At 36.9% G+C, this 17,579-nt stretch overlaps 2 protein-coding genes across 2 annotated transcripts; both read left to right on the top strand.

Moving 5' to 3' along the window:
• The first annotated feature begins 18 nt into the window (after positions 1 to 18).
• LOC147550921 (chaperonin CPN60-2, mitochondrial) lies at positions 19 to 5,551 on the top strand. The gene is made up of 18 exons (XM_086667447.1): positions 19 to 399; positions 524 to 548; positions 729 to 860; positions 1,092 to 1,251; positions 1,916 to 2,091; positions 2,239 to 2,334; positions 2,496 to 2,600; positions 2,733 to 2,819; positions 2,914 to 3,003; positions 3,115 to 3,195; positions 3,294 to 3,362; positions 3,626 to 3,703; positions 3,795 to 3,890; positions 4,082 to 4,181; positions 4,281 to 4,384; positions 4,819 to 4,924; positions 5,013 to 5,091; positions 5,240 to 5,551. The coding sequence occupies exons 1-18, from the start codon at positions 362 to 364 to the stop codon at positions 5,334 to 5,336; spliced, it is 1,719 nt and encodes a 572-aa protein (XP_086523573.1). The 5' UTR covers positions 19 to 361; the 3' UTR covers positions 5,337 to 5,551.
• Positions 5,552 to 9,115: 3,564 nt separating this feature from the next.
• Positions 9,116 to 10,738, top strand: LOC147550920 (GATA transcription factor 1-like). Its single transcript, XM_086668992.1, has 2 exons — positions 9,116 to 9,529; positions 9,996 to 10,738. Exons 1-2 carry the CDS (start codon positions 9,329 to 9,331, stop codon positions 10,590 to 10,592), a joined length of 798 nt encoding a protein of 265 aa, XP_086525118.1. The 5' UTR covers positions 9,116 to 9,328; the 3' UTR covers positions 10,593 to 10,738.
• The last annotated feature ends 6,841 nt before the right edge of the window (positions 10,739 to 17,579 follow it).

The following is a 17,579-nucleotide window of genomic DNA, read 5'->3' as shown; positions in this document are numbered from 1 at the left end:
AAATTTGGGTGACAAACTGCTTCTACCGAGACTCAATCTCACTTGTGGAATCGAGTTAAAGTATCACTAGCCAGTTGTGAGCTTGAGATTTGCCAAAAAGAAATAGAAATATTTGAAAGATAATTTGCCGTTTACCATTATTGCACACCTAAAACCCTAAACCCTATATAAGCTTCTTCTAGAGACTTCCCTTTTTCCGAATCAACTCAAAGCTCATTCTGACTTCCAGGCCTCTCTCTCTATATTTATTTCTCTCACATTTTTCTCTTGCCGCCTATTAACGCCGTGAGAGAAACGATCCAAAACAATCTCAATTATCGACTAAACTCAAATCTTTCTCTGTCATTCTACCTATCTCAAAATGTATCGAGCAGCTGCTAACCTTGCCTCTAAAGCCCGGTAAGCTCTTCAATTACTACCAACTTCAAGAAAGTAAAATCAAGTTTTCATTTGTTTCTGATTCTGGGTTTTGTTTATTTCTCAATCATTGGCTCTTATTAATCTGTTTCCACTACTATTTCAGGATCGTCAGGAACAGTACCCAGCAAGTAAGGCTTATTTTAGATTTTGTTTTTACCATTTTACTTTGATTTCAATATTAGATGGTTTTAACATCAATTGGTTTATTGGGTTTGTTTTCTTAATCCATTTGGTGAAATGGGTTGATCCTAAATGTTCAAAATAAGTCTTTTTTTTTTCTTATTTGTTTTGTGTTTGTTGTGTTTTAGATTGGTAGTAGAGTGAGTTGGAATAGAAACTATGCAGCTAAAGACATTAAATTTGGAGTTGAAGCTCGTGCTTTGATGCTTAGAGGTGTTGAAGAACTTGCTGATGCTGTTAAAGTGACAATGGGACCAAAGGTATTGTGATCATCTTATCATTTGCATATAGAGAAGTTTGATTTAACTTAATCCATGGATGTGCAATGTTGAAACTTTAAGTTTTGGTATTCTACCTCTTCTTTCTATTTTAATGTGTTATAGTGGATGCAAATCTTTTCATTTTGCATAGTTGTGCTTATAGCTTACTTCATAAACGAAACCCTTGTTATAGATGTCTTATATTTGGTTTCAATGTTTTGGTTTTCCAAGGGTCGGAATGTTGTTATAGAGCAAAGCTATGGGGCACCTAAAGTTACAAAAGATGGTGTCACTGTTGCTAAGAGCATAGAATTCCAAGATAGAGTTAAAAACATGGGTGCAAGCCTTGTAAAGCAAGTCGCAAACGCAACCAACGATGTTGCTGGTGATGGTAAGTTTCCCTTGTAAACTATATTGAGGTTTTATCGTAATGCATGTTTACAAAGAATCCTGGGTTTATAGTGTTATTTTCGCCCTCGAAAAGCTGCGTTAATATCTTTTTCATCGATTTGTCGAAACAAAAGTTCTGAGAAATTGTGTATGAAGAATGCGCAGTAGTGGCCTTGCTTATTCGACAAGCTTACTACAAAAATAAGGCTTTTAAGAGTATTCAATATTGTTTGTAACTCTTTTTGTTAAGTTTGTAGTCATCCAACTCAAAACCAATTGGCAATGAGTGGAGAGGACCTATACATTATATTATTGGTTGCTAGTTACCCCTTCTCCCATGTGGGACTATTCTCACACGCCCCCTCACGTGTGGCATGGTTAGTCTAACACGTGTTTTTTTTTTCGGGTGACGTGGAGCACGTGTGGCATTTAAGCCTATCACGTGTGGGCCTAGCTCTGATACCATGTTAAGTTTTTGGCCATCCAACTCAAAACCAATTGGCAATGAGTGGAGAGGACCTACGTATTATATTCTTGGTTGCTTGTTACCCCTTCTCCCATGTGGGACTATTTTCACACTTTTATGGTTTTATCGGTATTGGCTTTCAGGTTCTAGGGCGATGTAGTTACTAATGGTGCTTCTGCTTTATGTTTCATGGTTGCAGGAACTACTTGTGCCACAGTCCTTACACGTGCTATATTTTCCGAGGGATGCAAGTCTGTCGCAGCTGGAATGAATGCAATGGACTTGAGACGAGGTATCACAATGGCAGTGGACTCTGTCGTTACAAATTTGAAAAGCAGAGCACGAATGATTAGCACATCTGAAGAAATAGCTCAGGTTAATTTTTCTTACTCTGTTTATTGTCATTCGTAGGGAGAAGGTATTTCGAAGAAAGTCTTTTATAGCCGTTAAGACTGAAAAAACATTTAGCTGTTTATGGATTCTGTCATTTGCTTGGATGCTGAGTTCTTATTGCTCTTAAAGGTCGGTACAATATCTGCAAATGGAGAAAGAGAGATCGGTGAGCTGATAGCGAAGGCTATGGAAAGAGTTGGCAAAGAGGGGGTCATCACCATTTCTGTAAGTTCTATATATATATATATATATATAAGTATTATGTACACAAGACTCAACATACAGCTTTTGGTATTCTAATTGTTCCCTAGTGGGCTGTTGTACATTTATGACTCGCAGATTGCTGTGGTTATAATGGTCTGAGTTTTGCTCTTAAACATGTACAGGATGGGAAGACACTGGACAATGAACTGGAAGTTGTAGAAGGAATGAAACTGGATAGAGGATATATTTCTCCTTATTTCATCACCAACCAGAAAAATCAAAAATGTGTAAGACACTAAGACCTTAGATCTCTCAATGTTTATTGCCTTCATACAATTTTAATATATCTGGTGGTCGGCAAAGCTATAGTTACGCCTGTTGATATAATCGAGTTATCTAATTTGAAATTCTTTTGGCAGGAATTAGATGATCCCCTTATTTTAATCCACGAGAAGAAAATCTCAAGCATCAACGCTATCGTGAAAGTTCTAGAACTCGCCCTGAAGGTGAGCAATATTTGATTTGTCGAGATTTGGGTTATCTAATTTTATTTAATCGGGAAATGACAAGTTATTAAAATTATCTAATTCTTATTTCCAGAGACAAAGGCCTTTGTTGATTGTTGCTGAAGATGTAGAAAGTGATGCATTAGCGACTCTCATCTTAAACAAGCTTAGAGCTGGAATCAAGGTGCAGTTCATGTTTTTTTTCCTCTCTTTTCTCTTATGTTCTTTTAGAACAAGTCCCAATTTGGCGCTAGGTTCCACTTTTGGTTGACGAGGACTTGAATGTTTGTTGTAGGTTTGTGCGATCAAGTCTCCTGGTTTTGGTGAAAATAGAAAATCCAGTATGCAGGATCTTGCTGTCCTAACAGGAGGACAAGTAAGTTACCTTATTATTTAGTGGTTTTGTTTGCCCAAGTTTTCTAGTCGTTTTCTACTAAACGGTATTTAAGTGGCGACCCTATATTTGTGGTGCAGCTCATAACTGAAGAGCTCGGAATGAATCTCGAAAAGGTTGACTTGGATCAGCTGGGTACATGCAAAAAGGTGGAATCATCTGTAGTGCTAGATTACTTACAAATTTATTTTCTAGTCAGGATTAAAATAGTTAGTAGTAACTTGTAAGATACTATGATGTAATCTCCATCGAACGCATTTTCGTGCTTTTACTCAACATGTTAGTGAAGCATCTCTTCCCCTGTTACCCAGTTTGAAAACTAAGACTGAAGATAGTGGTTGATTTTTTTGTCTTCGGCTAGTTGGTGCTATACTGAATTACTGATTAGGTAACTTCTAAATGTATATATCAGGTGACCATATCGAAGGATGACACTGTGGTTCTTGATGGAGCTGGTGATAAGAAATCCATTGAAGAGAGATGTGAACTGGTTTGTGATATCTAACTGTTCTTTTCCTCGTACAAGGGATGGTAGTGATGGGTGTAGTTCTCTAACTTGATTAACACTCCTGATACAACAGCTAAGGTCTGGAATTGAAGCATCCACCTCTGATTATGAGAAGGAGAAATTGCAAGAAAGATTAGCAAAGCTCTCTGGTGGTGTTGCTGTCTTGAAGGTCTTGTTTCCTATGTCAATGATAATAAGTTTACATATTCTTGCAGCTCTCGTGTTGATTTAGTCAAATAGTATACTAAAGTCATTTGGGGTATCACCAAAAACTACAGAGATGAAAGCCGAACTGCAATTATCTTGGATACTCCATCGCCAGTCCATGAGCTGTGTCATTGAAATTTACATGTGTTTCAGATTGGAGGAGCAAGTGAAGCAGAAGTTGGAGAGAAGAAAGATAGAGTTACCGACGCTTTGAATGCTACCAAAGCAGCTGTTGAGGAGGGCATTGTTCCCGGTATCTTTTTGTCATTAATAGTTATTGTGGATAATTGTAGCGATTGTGTTGTGCTACCATGATTTAGTCAGATAGTTACTTGATGGTTTCATGTTGCAGGTGGTGGTGTTGCACTCCTTTACGCTTCCAAGGAGTTGGACAAATTGCAGACTGCTAACTTCGACCAGAAGATAGGTGTTCAGATCATTCAAAATGCTCTCAAGGTGAACTTTTAAGTTTTCAAATCATTTTTGAAGAAAAATCTGTTCTGGAAAGCATTTCCCATCACTCCATTCTGCACGACTTGATACTTCGCTATCAGCGGGTGAAGTCGACCATTTTTGGCTTCAGAATTCACGATTTGTTTGAATATCACACGAGTCACGATTTGTTTGAAGATCACACGAGTCACTTTTATTTCGTAGACACTAATTAGTCTATTAGAATCTTACCTCATATTCATTATCTATCAAGAAATCTACTGATTTGTTTAAAGATCATACATAAGTCGACCATTTTTTGGCTTCAGATTTTACGGTTTGTTTAAGGATCATGCACAAGTCATTTTTAGTTTGTATGCATCAGTTAGTCTATCAGAATCTTACCTCACATTCACTATCATGAAATCTACTGACCAATGTGCATAACTCGATAACAGGCACCAGTGCAAACAATTGCTTCAAATGCTGGAGTGGAGGGTGCTGTTGTTGTAGGCAAGCTATTAGAACAAGACAACCCTGATCTAGGATATGATGCAGCTAAAGGTATGCAAAAAAGAAACACGTTCCTACTTTGATCCCTTTCTCATTTATTGATACTGAAAGCTTTGAACTTCTCTTTCTCTTTAAAAAGGGGAATACGTCGACATGATCAAAGCAGGAATCATCGATCCTTTGAAAGTGATAAGAACAGCTTTAGTAGATGCTGCTAGGTAACCAAAATAACTCGGACCTCTACTACTTGGTTTTCCCATCATCGATATCTTTATAGTTTATCTAACTAAAATTGTCTTTCTTTCAACAAAAAAAAAACTAAAATTGTCTTAATCAAAAAAATCTAACTAAATTTGTGTTTTTCAGTGTGTCGTCTTTGATGACAACGACAGAAGCTGTGGTGGTGGAACTACCCAAGGACGACAAAGAAACTCCTGCAATGGGTGGAGGCATGGATTACTAAGAATAACAACGCTACTGCCATTTTGTCTGATACAGATTATCTTCACCAAAAATCATATAGTCTGAGTTACAAAACTTCGGGAATTGGTAAAACTTTCATGATTTGAATTAGATTCTTTCTTTTAAGCTTGTAAACAATGTAGGAGAGGCAAAAAGAACATGTGATCATAATGAGGATTCATTTTATGGAATGAATTATTCTTTTTCCCATTCAAATTATTTGTGAAATTAAAGGTCTTTTAGTATCAAATGATTCAAATGTGGGTGATATTCAAGTACTTGATCACTACCACAGAATCTAAATCCAGTTATTACATTTATGCTATATTTCTGATTTTGGTTTGGACATGTACCCTAATTCTCGTGACTATCTCTGACTCGGTTTTAGATGGTTTTGGCTGAATTTTGTAACCCATTTAGGATGGGATGATTGGAGTTCGGCCCCCATCCTGTTTCAGTTCTCTCAGCAGATAGCAGTATCTAAGAGCTCGAAACTTCTATACGGCTCAAGCAGCTGATGAATTTGCTATCTAAGATCTCCAAAGCCTAAAGCAAAATCGTGTAACATGGTGTGGAATAGTTCCACACAAGAGAAGGGATATCTAGCAACTAAAAATATAATGTAGTTTTCAGTTCAATAAACACAAACTTAACACGGTATCAGAGTTTCACCCACAATTACCAATTGGTTTTGGACGATATTACCGAATCATTAACGATATATTTGGCACGTCCAAATGATAATTACCTACACTTTTCTAGTAACCAAGTACACAAAATACAGTTAAGTTCAACTTTTTTTTTTGTTGAAGAATTCAATTGGGGCTCCAGTTTATGACCAATTTAGAAAATTATGATCAATTGGAAAACTTTGTACTCGTATTTGTCCAACGTTCTAAAAATGGTTCTAAAGACTATTTTTAGTTAGTACGCTTTAACAATAATTTTCTTTCGTTTTTGTCTTCTCCAAATATGATATTTTTTGGTGGGTGTTTTGAGGAAACAAGAATAGTTTCCGGGGAAAATGGTGGAAACCCAAAAAAAAACATGAACTGAACACGCCCTTAAAGTCGCCGACCGGAGTTGACCGGCGACGGTCGGCGACTTCTTTGTCTCTTCTCTCTCCCTCTTCACTCTCCCTCCATTCTCTCTTTCTTCTCGCTACTCTCCTCCCTCTCCAAATCAGGCGAAGGGGAGGAACCCCTTTACCAGATTTCTGGTTTCGTCTGGAACCAGATGAGACCATATCTCATGTGGCCTGGTTTCCAGACGAAACCAGATCTGGTTTCTTTTGGAAACCAGGGTTCCGACGAAAAGGGTCCCCCTCCTTCGCCGGAAATATATAGATAGATAGAGAGAGAGAGAGAGAGAGAGAGAGAGAGAGAGAGAGAGAGAGAGAGGGAAGATGATAGGAAAAGGTGTTGTCGGAAATGGTGAATATGTCGCAGAAATTTATTGTGGAGGTCGCCGGAGATCATAGTGGAAGTGGGAGAGGAAGAAGAGTGAAGAAGCTTAAATTATTAAGTGTTTGGACCCCAGAAAATTCCTTTATTTCCCCACACCCACCTATTTTTTTTTTATCAGAAATTGATTACTAACAGGCAGTCGATTGCTCATCTGTTACTGCTTTTAACATAATGAGAAATTGCATTTCTATCTCTTCACTCCTTCCATCTCCACCACCACCTCTTTACTTCACTCCTCTTTCTTTAGGAATCTCTGTCGCGATTCCTCTCCCTCCATAGGATAAGCCTTCGGGATTCTACGAGTGAAACCCCATTAGGGTTAAATGAAGATGAAGAAACCCAATAGTGTTTTTTTGAGTAGGGAGGCAAACCCCAACGACCCTTCTTACATAAGAGGAGAAAACCCCCCACTGGAGTTACTAAAAGGGAGAAAAGTCAATTGAAAACAATAGAGAAAGAGGTTGTGGCGATTTATTTGATGTCATTATTTTTTTGTCCTTTTTAATATTAGGTTGCCAGCATCGATTTCCATCAAGTAAGGAAGAAGAGGGGCATAACGAAAATATTTACGAAAGAAAGGTTAGAAATGAAAAGAAAGAATGGTGAGTTGTTGTGAGTCAAACATGGTTTTCCGTCTTCTGGACCATTTTGGGATGTTGGACAGATACGATGGCTGATTGTCCAGTTGGTAATAGATCAGGGGTCAAATTAGAATTAACCATATTCTGTAGAAATGGAGCCGTGAATTTCGTGTTTAATTTATCTTGTCCTAAAACACGTGTCATATTATTATTGGTTGATTGACGTGTACCTAGCTCATTGGAATCAACTCGCCATTAGGGCTGAGGGTCCACTCTGACCCGTTAAGTATTTTACTTTTATTAAGCCCTTCATTTTAGAGACAATAACATATATACCCTTCCTCTTGTAAATGCTATTTTTGAACTCCTTTTGCGAGTACTTTTGCAAAAGGAAAAGTACTTTAAACCAATCAAGAATGAAAAAGAGAGACTGAGAAACTGTTTACTTAAAGAGATGGTAGGAAATTATAGATTTTTGGTGGTCCTTCTCCTTACACCTTTAGTAGCATAAATAGATAAAAGAATAAAAATTAGCTTGTAGAATTTAGATAAGAGTAACGTCTAATGTCTAAAGAGAGTAAGTCCGTAAGTTACGTTTTCTAAAAATTCTGAATTTAATCGAACGTGAGATGAACTTCTCCACTCGAGATGTGGTCTAAAAGAGAGGTATGATTTGTCAACTCTCAGCATGGAGGTGACGATCTAAAAGTTTTTTTTGGTACCGTGACTTTTATATATTTGAATAGTTTTATAAAAATTTTAGTAAGTAGTTTTTTCTAAGTCAAGAAAATGTAAACTCTTTGTCTTTTCCCAACATTAGTGTCATGTGTTTCATTCAATTTTAAGAAAATAATAATGTGCTTCTATATATAAATAAGGATGAAAACTATACTGCCTAAAGGTTAGATAAAAAGTTTTTCAATTATTTTCTTTTTGGGATTTCCTACTCATCTAGCATTGAATTTGACTTTAGGTTTTTAGGGTTAGATTTAAGATTTTATACTTGGTATATATGGGGTTTCCTTTTGTTAGTTGGGATAACATCTTTTCAACTTGTGTTGAGTGGAAGGCCTTTATCTCCATTGCCCATCAACAAAGACTTAGTGGTGAACCATATAATGGTTGTTTTTGTTATTTTAATTCATTTTTGTCTCTATGTTTGATTAAATCCAACTAGGGAAAAGTAATTAGTTCAATTCCAATGTAGATTAACACCATAATGAATCAAAATATAATTAGAGATTTCATTCAGATGAGTTTATAGCCTATTTTTGAAATTTTCACTAATTCTTGATTTTAATTGTTATGAATTTGAAAAGTTGTGGATTCTTACAGAAAAATCATAGAAAAAATAAACTACAAATGGATACTCATTTATTCTTTTAAGAATAAATTCTGATAGATTATTCGATTTTGTTAGGGTTTCAGTATCTTTATACCTAAGTCATATAAAAGAATAATAATTGAAGATCGAAAAGAACTACTTTAAATGGTATTATCTTTACAAGAAGAAATGGTTGTTTCAATAGAGATTTATTGCTCAATTTAGGGTTCCAAACTAATATTATTTTGGGGAAAAAGAATAATTAAATACCAAATAATGGAAAACAAAAGAGGAAAAGAAAAAGATCAAAACCCTAATAAAATGTAAAGAGGAGGGCCAAAAGTAAATAGAGCTAAAAGTAATGGCCAATTGTTAAGAAAGAACAAGTCAAAAAATGGAGACTGCCCCCTCATTTGTTACCCTCTTGAAAAGTGTCAAAAAAATTCAGAGGGATAAAGAGGGAAGAGAAAAACCCTCTTTCTCTATCCTCTTCTTCTATTGTTCTTCTTGGGGAGAGAGAGAGAGAGAGAACCTCTTTCTTGTTCAGACTTTACCTACCCTTCACTCCTTCCTTACTGTTTTAGAGAGAGAAACTATAGAGAGAGAGAGAGAGGAAGAGAAAATGGAGTCTTTGGACACAGCTGGTTGGATTATAGACGACCTTCTCGATTTCTCATCAGATATTGGAGAAGAAAACGAGAATAAAAACAACATACCCAACAACAAAGCTCTTACTTCTTCTTTGCCTTTGGACTCAAAACCCTTAAAGGATGAAGCTCTTACAACCATTTTTGACCCAGACAAAGAAACCCCATTTCTCCCTGTAAGTCCATTTACCCTCTTCTTCTTCTTCTTACGTTTCTCTTTCTACCTTCTCAGTTGAAAACCCTTGCTTCAAAATTTTAGACCGAGTTGACTCGTAAATCGGCCGATTTATTCTAACATGTTATGTGCTCACCGAGTTGAACAACTCGGGTTCAACTCGGTCGAGTTAAAAACAATACTACTTTTATTAAGCTAAAAAAGTGAAAAATGTTGTGTTAAAATCTGTGTTCGAAAAATTGTAGCTATCACATGAAAGATTTTCATCTGTTCTTGTATAAAATATGTGATGACTCGGTAGTTTATAGTGAGTCAACTCGTCCGATTCGTATCAACAAAGGTTTATGAAAGTAGACCAGCAGGTGTTTGGTTTCTGTTCTTGACTTGTTTGTATATATTGAAGTTGGTATATAAAACTAATGAGGTATTGAATCGGATGATTACTGAGTTAACTCTTGTTTTTTCAGCATTCTGAGGTGATTCAAGAAGAAGAGTTGGAATGGTTATCAAATGAAAATGCATTTCCACCCATCGAAACATTCATTCCGATGAAACCCAACATTGAATTGAAACATCAAAGTCCTATATCGATTAAGCTCGAAACTAGCACCATCAGTAGTAGCAGTATTAGTTGCAGTAGTAGCAGTAGTAGTGGAACATTGAGTTCTAATATCACTCTTGGAGTTCCAGTTCCAGTTCAAGCAAGAAGCAAAAGACGACGACGAAAACGTAATTACTTAGAATACTCTGGTCATAAATGGAGGTTGTTCCGTTCCGCACCCGAAAAGAGACAGGAGAAACGAATAGCAAAAGTTTCAGACGGGAGGAAATGTACTCATTGTTTATCGGAAAAAACTCCACAATGGCGAGCAGGTCCAATGGGTCCGAAGACACTTTGTAATGCATGTGGTGTTAGGTACAAATCAGGACGGCTTGTGCCAGAGTATCGCCCGGCTAGCAGCCCGACGTTCGTGACTGAAGTTCATTCGAATTCTCATAGGAAGATAATGGAGATGAGGAAGCACAAGGAGAAGCCGTCGTCACTGTCTGTGGATAATGGGTAACAAACATAATATATGTTGTTTTAGAATAGCATAGAATGGTAGTTAGTTTGTTGTGGTGGATATCAACACATGTGTTTGGTTTAAGTTCCATTTTGGTAGAAATTCTTTTTCGAGTTAAGCTTTTATCAGATAGTAATCTTTTCTCAGTTTTCATTCTTTAATTCGTTTGAGTTTGAAGTTCATAGTGATTGAGTATCTATGTCGGTGATCTTTATCACATCACTGGAGGAGTACTAGAATCATAACCTCATAGAAAATGGTTATCAGATATATATGGTCATCTATCGAAACTGCAGATTTTCCTTGACACTACTTTTTCGTGTATCTATTAAAATTCTCTTACCATGTTTTGTTGAATTCATTGCTTAGTTCTTTATGGTTCTCATGCTTATTATCCATTCAGGTAAATGCTATTCTTCATAAGGATTGTTTGAAGTGTTTCTCCTCATATAGACACTCTGACTGAGGTTAAAGGACAATGACCTAGTTTGATTATAAAACTAGTATGAAATTTGACAACCCTAGAAAACACATTACATGCTTCCACTCTTCTTTTTTGGTATCTGCAATATCGAAATATGGAAGTTATTGTGTTGAATTTGGTTTAGCTCGATTGTTTTTATCGTTGTATGGAGTGTCGCTTCTCTTTTTAAAGCCCTTTCTGTTCCATTAACCATGATTGCTAAAGAATAATGAAGATTGCTTTCGTTTTTTGCTCAAGTTGAATATGTCGGTTAAGAAATGCAAGCATGCTTTTGTTTTTTGGTTGTTGTTGTTCAAAGGTTTCTGCTTAATTTGCATCTTATGTGTTAGAAGTTGTAAGAGAAGGTTAGTTGTTCTGAGTGAATCCTTTATTCTATTACGTTAGTATCTAACGAGAAATATAAAATCGCTTCCTTTTTATCTTGTGTGATTTGCTTTCAGAATTGTATTTTTACACATGAATCTTGATCTACTATCTCATACAATTCTAGCAGTTCGATTTGGCTTCTTTTTCCTCCTACTACAAGTTTGATTCTCTAAGAAATAGAACCTCTAAACTTGAGATTTTTTTCGAAGCTTCCCTTCATGTCTCACGAATCCAGATTGGATAGTTTCGGTGGTCTGTATTTGGGTGTTTGATTGAATTTTGCTAATGTGAAGAAGTGTGTAGAATGATTGATTATGGGCTAAACGGGAGGACCCTACAACCACTACGAACTATTACTCAAATTAGTGAACTCAGGCCAAGTTTTGTTACAAAATTTTAGGTTAAAGTCTACCGATTTCAACTCTACAACAGTAGAATTAAATCTGAATTTTGTAACAAAATTGGCCGGAGTCCACCATTGCAACTCAGAGCATTAGAGTTGCGGTGGATTTTGAACCTAATTCTGTTACAAAATTGGGCTCGTGTCTACCTCTTTTGGACCCTCAAATAAACAATCAAACTGATTTACCAAGTTAAAGAGAGTGTAGAATTTCTACTGCCACTTCCTGATTTCCCAATTAAAATTAGTATAGTTGTAAAGGCGCCCCTTGGAAGTGTTGATGCCACTCCTCTCATGTCCAATTTTAGATTGAGACTAGGTTCCCACCGCGTCCTACGGACGCGGTAGATCCCTTTTGGCTAACGCCGTCTCAATAATTATGAACATTAAGATCAAAACAATTGATAAGAAGAAACTCATAAACATGATCTATATATTGATTAACACGGAAGAAACATTAAACTATTGGCAAAAAAGTTAAAACTTACACAAAAAAGTTAAGAGTATAAAAACTATAAAATGAAACAGATGAGTAAAATGGCTATAATTTCCTTTGTTAATGTTTTTTCTTTTCAGATTGCCTGTAAAAAGAAAAATGAAACATATGAGTTATATCTATATAGTATATAACAAATGAAATAAGAATTAATTAACAGATATATTAACTTTTAAGAAGAAGATATAAAGAGCATTTGAGAGACATGAGAGAATAATGAGAGAAAGTCGAGAGACATTTAAGATTTTAAGGAAGTCATGAAAAAAATTGGTTGAATTTCAGTGTGAATGAAAACGTGGGAGAGTATCAAGGCAGTTAGAATTCAGTGGATTTCAAATTGAATTTTAGTGGGATAACCGTGAGAGAGTGAGTAATTAGAGAAAATGAAAACTAACCGTGAGAAAATAAAGGAAGTAGTTATATTCAAATTTTTTGTTTTGTTATTGACTTTAATACCCTTCCTTTTGAGTCAATTTACATAAAAAGATTTTATATCATCCGTCGGATGTTTTCCCAACCAAATCTCTAAAATATAATGGACGGTCAGACTTATCCCATGGATAACCGACTGAGCTGTTTTAATATAATAGATAGTGAAGGAAAGGGACGACAATAACATTTTAAGGAGGCGCCTTTAAAATTATTCTTTCCTCAGTAAATACCTTACATTAGTAAAATAACAGTGTTTTGAGGAACAATAAGTCTTAGGGAGCCCGCCATATGGGGACTCGCTATGACCCCCGTCTAACCCATTTGGGTTAAAAGACAAAGACTAAACCACTTTCTCTCTCTAGAATTTTCTTTGTCTTTTAGCCCAAATGAGTTAGACGGGTCATAGGGAGTCCCCATTAGGGGTGGGAATCGGGCGGGCGCGGACGGGCTCGGGCTACAAAGTGTCGGGTTCGGGCGGATCGGGCTCGGATAAGCCGAGCCCGAGGTAGGGAGTCGGGCGGATCGGGCCGGACGAAACACGCCATCTGAGTGCCCGTAGCCCGTCCGAGCCCGGCTGCCCGAGCGGATTCCAACGGGCTCGGGCCGGACGGGTTCGGGTTTTGTGAGAAATCTATGGATTTGAATTTTGTTGATTTTAGGGTTAATACCAACTGGAATCAATTTCTTCTTCTTCCATTCATCATATAGATAACGATTGAAAACTCGAATTTGATTCTACAATCTCTCTTTTTCTCTCTGTCTGTAAGAAATTCAGTTTCTCTTTCTAACTTTAGACTTTGGAAGAAATCTATGGATTTGAATTTTGTTGATTTTAGGGTTTTTTCCACTACAGTTCGTATTAACCAGTAAGTTCACTTCTTCTTTCCTTCTGAGTACATGCTTTGTTTGTATCTGAATTGAATTGACTGATTTAAGAAGATTGTCTAAATTAGGGTTTGGGTATACCTGTTTTCTGCTTTCGGTCTTTCCATGTTTGATTTTCGTACTGTTTCTGTTGATTTAATGATCTTGTTAATGGGGATTTGGGGATTAGGGTATTTGATCAGTGATCTAGATAAAAGTTTCGTTTTTACACTTTTATGGAGTTCGTTGATTTTTCAAACTCCAAGCTTGTTGTAGTTCATGGTTGATTCTAGGTTGGTGTTTAGGTTAGAGAGAAAGAGGCGACTTAGAAAGAAAGAGGCGGAAGAGAGGAGAGAAAGGCGGAAGAGAGGAGAGAAAGGCGGAATAGAGGAGAGAAAGGCGGAAGAGAGGAGAGAGAGGCGGAAGAGTTTGCCTAGGTTTCTGGTTGTGATTTGCTTTTATAATAGGTTTAGATGTTAGGGTTACTACTACACGCGGGCTCGGGTAGCGGGCGTAATCGGGCTCGGGTATCGGGCAGACTTATCGGGCCAGGACTCGGATTGGAGTCCCTGTCCGAGCCCGACCCTATAAGCCCGAGCCATCGGGCCGGGTAATCCCAGCTCGGGTTGGCTACGGGTAGCGGTCTCTAACGGTCCGGGCCGAACGGGCCGGATCCCGGGGTCTCGGACCGTTTTCCCAGCCCTAGTCCCCATATAGCGGGCTCCCTAAACTTATTGTTTGAGGAAATAAGAAAAGTTTCTGGGACAATAAGTTTTGGGTGTAAACAAAAATATTTAGAAACTTTTTGTTTCCTCCAAACATCACCATTAATGTTTTTATTATTTTCTGTTTTTTTGTTCTTTTCTCTTCTCTTCCTACCTCCACTATAACTCCTGCGAGTTCTACCATTCTCTAGTGACTTCTACCATTAATACATACGATTTCCACCACTAAATCACATTTTCCCTCTTTCTCTCTCTCCCTTTTTTCTTTTCTCTTTCTCTCTCTCCTCTTTCCATCTCCGTGCTTCTCTTTTTAAGTTCCGGCTAAGGGTTCGGGTGAAGGGGCATCCTTTGGCTGAACTTAGAGAGACACAGAGAGAGAAGCAGGGAGATGGAAAGAGGAGAGAGAGAAGAGGAGAAAGAGAAAAAAGAGAGAAGAGGCAAAGAAGTTGCTCGTTGCCGTCGATTAAATCTGGTTGACATTCATAGACTTCATTTCCATGTACATTTTCATTGATAATGGAGAGTCCACAGACTTTCATGGATTCTCATTATCATTTCAATGGCATCTCTATTGACATTGTATAACCCTGCATGGATTCTTATTGACAATTTCATTGACATTGTATGGACTTTCATGGATTTCATGTCTATGAAAGTGTAATGTACTAATATAACTGTGATAAATAGATCAACAACCAATATGATATTATTTTATATATATATATATATATTATATCATATAAAATATATTACTATAATATACTTTTTTTATTTTTTGACGTGGACTCTAAGAGTCATTACATCAATATAGTGTAGATACATCATGAAAAAATACGTTAATTAACTACAATCACTAAATACATCTTGGACTTTAAAGGTCTTACAAAGACCTTCAAGATCATCATAGGAGCATGAAAGCTCATTTCTACAATTCAAAGTTCACTAAATCATCGACCGAAGCTGAGCCGATCAAATCGTCAACTGACTTCGTTCGGTCCGGTTCGGTTTGACTCAATTGAGTTTGGTTGGTCGGTCCGGCAGAATTCAATCAAATCAAGCATAAAAAAAAACTTTAAGAAGAGTGGATATTAAAATTTAAAGTGAAATTGATTTTGCAAAATATCAAAATACTTTTGAAATATCAGTAAAATATGTCATTTTAAGTAATAATAATAATACTAATAATAATAATTTTTAATTACCATTATTGGTATTAATTATAAATTAAAGTAGAAGCCACCAAAATGTCAATGAAAGTCTCTCATTTTTTTTGTTGACAAATTTGGTTAATTTTTGTACACTAGAATCTACTACCAAAATGTTAATGAAAGTCCAAGTCTATCAGAGTCGATGAATTTGAACGTCACTGACATTCGCGGACTTTGAAATATCTGTAATTGAATCACTAACCATCGCGGACTTTGAAATGTCTGTTATTGAATGCCGCAGACATTTGAGGACTTTGGAATGTCATGCAAAGTCATTATTGATCGACTACCCTCCTTAAATAACAGGTCGGTTCTATTCTCCTCCCCCCCTCCCCCCCCCCCCCCCCCCCCCCCCCCCAAAAAAAAGAATTAATTCTTATATGGCCCCCCTACTTTGTGACCAGCTTCCTTTATGATTCTTTTTTTTTGTAAATTCAAATATAGCCCCCTATTTTCAAGTAAATGTCATTATTACCCTTCTTAATTCTAAATTTAAAACATTAAAAAAAAGTTATTTCCACCTCACTCTCTCTCTCTCTACAACTCACCCCTCTCTCTCCAACTCACCTTTCTCTTCTCCGGCAAGGTCGCCGGCCGGGAAACTTTCCGGCCGCCGACCTTTAAACCTAAAAAAAAATGTCTCTCTCCTTTCTCTCTCTAAATTTTTTTTAAAATCTCTCCACTCTCTCTCTCTCTAAAAACTCCGGCGAAGGGAAATCCCTTAACCGGAGTTTCTAGAGAGAGAGTGGAGAGATTTAAAAAATAAAATTTAGAGAGAGAGAGGAGAGAGAATTTTTTTTTTCAGGTTTGAAGGTCGCTGCCCGTAAAAATTTTCGGCGGGCGACCTTGTCGGAGAAGAGAAAGGTGAGTTGGAGATAGAGAGAGGTGAATTGGAGAGAGAGAGAGGGGTGAGTTGTAGAGAGAGAGGGGTGAGGTGGAAATAACTTTTTTTAATGTTTTAAATTTAGAATTAAGAAGGGTAGTAATGACATTTACTTGAAAATAGGAGGCCATATTTGAATTTACGAAAAAAAGAGTCCATAAAGGAAGCTGGTCATAAAGTAGGGTGCAATATAGGAATTAACTCAAAAAAAAAAAAAATAACAGGTCGGTTCTCTCTTCTCTCTTCCCCTCAAAAGCAAATCTAGTTCTCGTATCTTCCTCTCTCGCTCTCTCTCATCTATTTTGGGAAGAACTTGGATTTGGGCTAATCAGGTAATTCAATTCAGAGATTTGATGAGTTCTCCATTGTTATAATCCTCATAAACCCTAAACCCATTTTCTGTTCATATACATATATTGATTTCTGGATCTAGATCAAACCCTTGTTGGTTTAACAACAAAAAAAAATTGATCAAACCCTTGTTGCTTTTTTTTAAATATCTTTTGTTTAAGTTTCTCTCTCTCTCGGTGGTTTATACAAAGAAATTGGTTAAGAATCGCAATGGACAACCTTGACAACAATCTCCTTGGTGAAATCCTATTAAGATTGCCTCCAAAAACATTAGGTCAATTAAAACTCATCAACAAAAGATGGTACTCTTTCATCTCTGATCCTTCCTTTGTGAATAAACACACTAGTCTTCAAACCAAAACTTGTAATTTATTCCTCAGCTATTCAAATACTGGTGGAGATGTCTTCAAACTATCTTTCGATCCATCTTCGCCCGGTCGTCCCCTCACTAAAACCATAATTTCTCTAGACTTAGCCAAAGAGTTACCCGGTAGTAGTTATTGTGGAGGCATTGTAGCTAGTTGTCATGGGCTTCTATTGGTTGAGTTTAGTGACTACATTTACACTTTCAATCCCTTAACCAAGAAAAGACACCTTATTCCATCATCTGGTTGTGGATCGCTCTCTTGTAGGTATGGGTTAGCTTTTCGAACAACTTCATCTCCGTCTTACCATTACAATGTGGTTTGCTTGTATACAACAAATACATCTTTTGCTTTCAAGATTTTCGATCCGGAGCAAGGGTGTTGGAGAGATTCCAACAAGACTAGCATGATAA

Source organism: Eschscholzia californica, unplaced genomic scaffold, assembly GCF_041429995.1.
Source record: "Eschscholzia californica isolate CP2 unplaced genomic scaffold, dmEscCali1.0.p SCAF_3, whole genome shotgun sequence".
Taxonomy (NCBI): Eukaryota; Viridiplantae; Streptophyta; class Magnoliopsida; order Ranunculales; family Papaveraceae; genus Eschscholzia; species Eschscholzia californica.
This window is presented reverse-complemented; position numbering and strand designations above follow the sequence as displayed.

Coding starts and splice junctions, on each gene's coding strand:
- LOC147550920 (XM_086668992.1), top strand. CDS start 9,329: ATGGAGTCTTTGGACACAGCTGGTTGGATTATAGACGACCTTCTCGAT. Junction 9,530..9,995: donor AAGAAACCCCATTTCTCCCT/GTAAGTCCATTT, acceptor TTGTTTTTTCAG/CATTCTGAGGTGATTCAAGA.
- LOC147550921 (XM_086667447.1), top strand. CDS start 362: ATGTATCGAGCAGCTGCTAACCTTGCCTCTAAAGCCCG. Junction 2,601..2,732: donor ACCAGAAAAATCAAAAATGT/GTAAGACACTAA, acceptor TTCTTTTGGCAG/GAATTAGATGATCCCCTTAT. Junction 3,196..3,293: donor CTGTCCTAACAGGAGGACAA/GTAAGTTACCTT, acceptor TTTGTGGTGCAG/CTCATAACTGAAGAGCTCGG.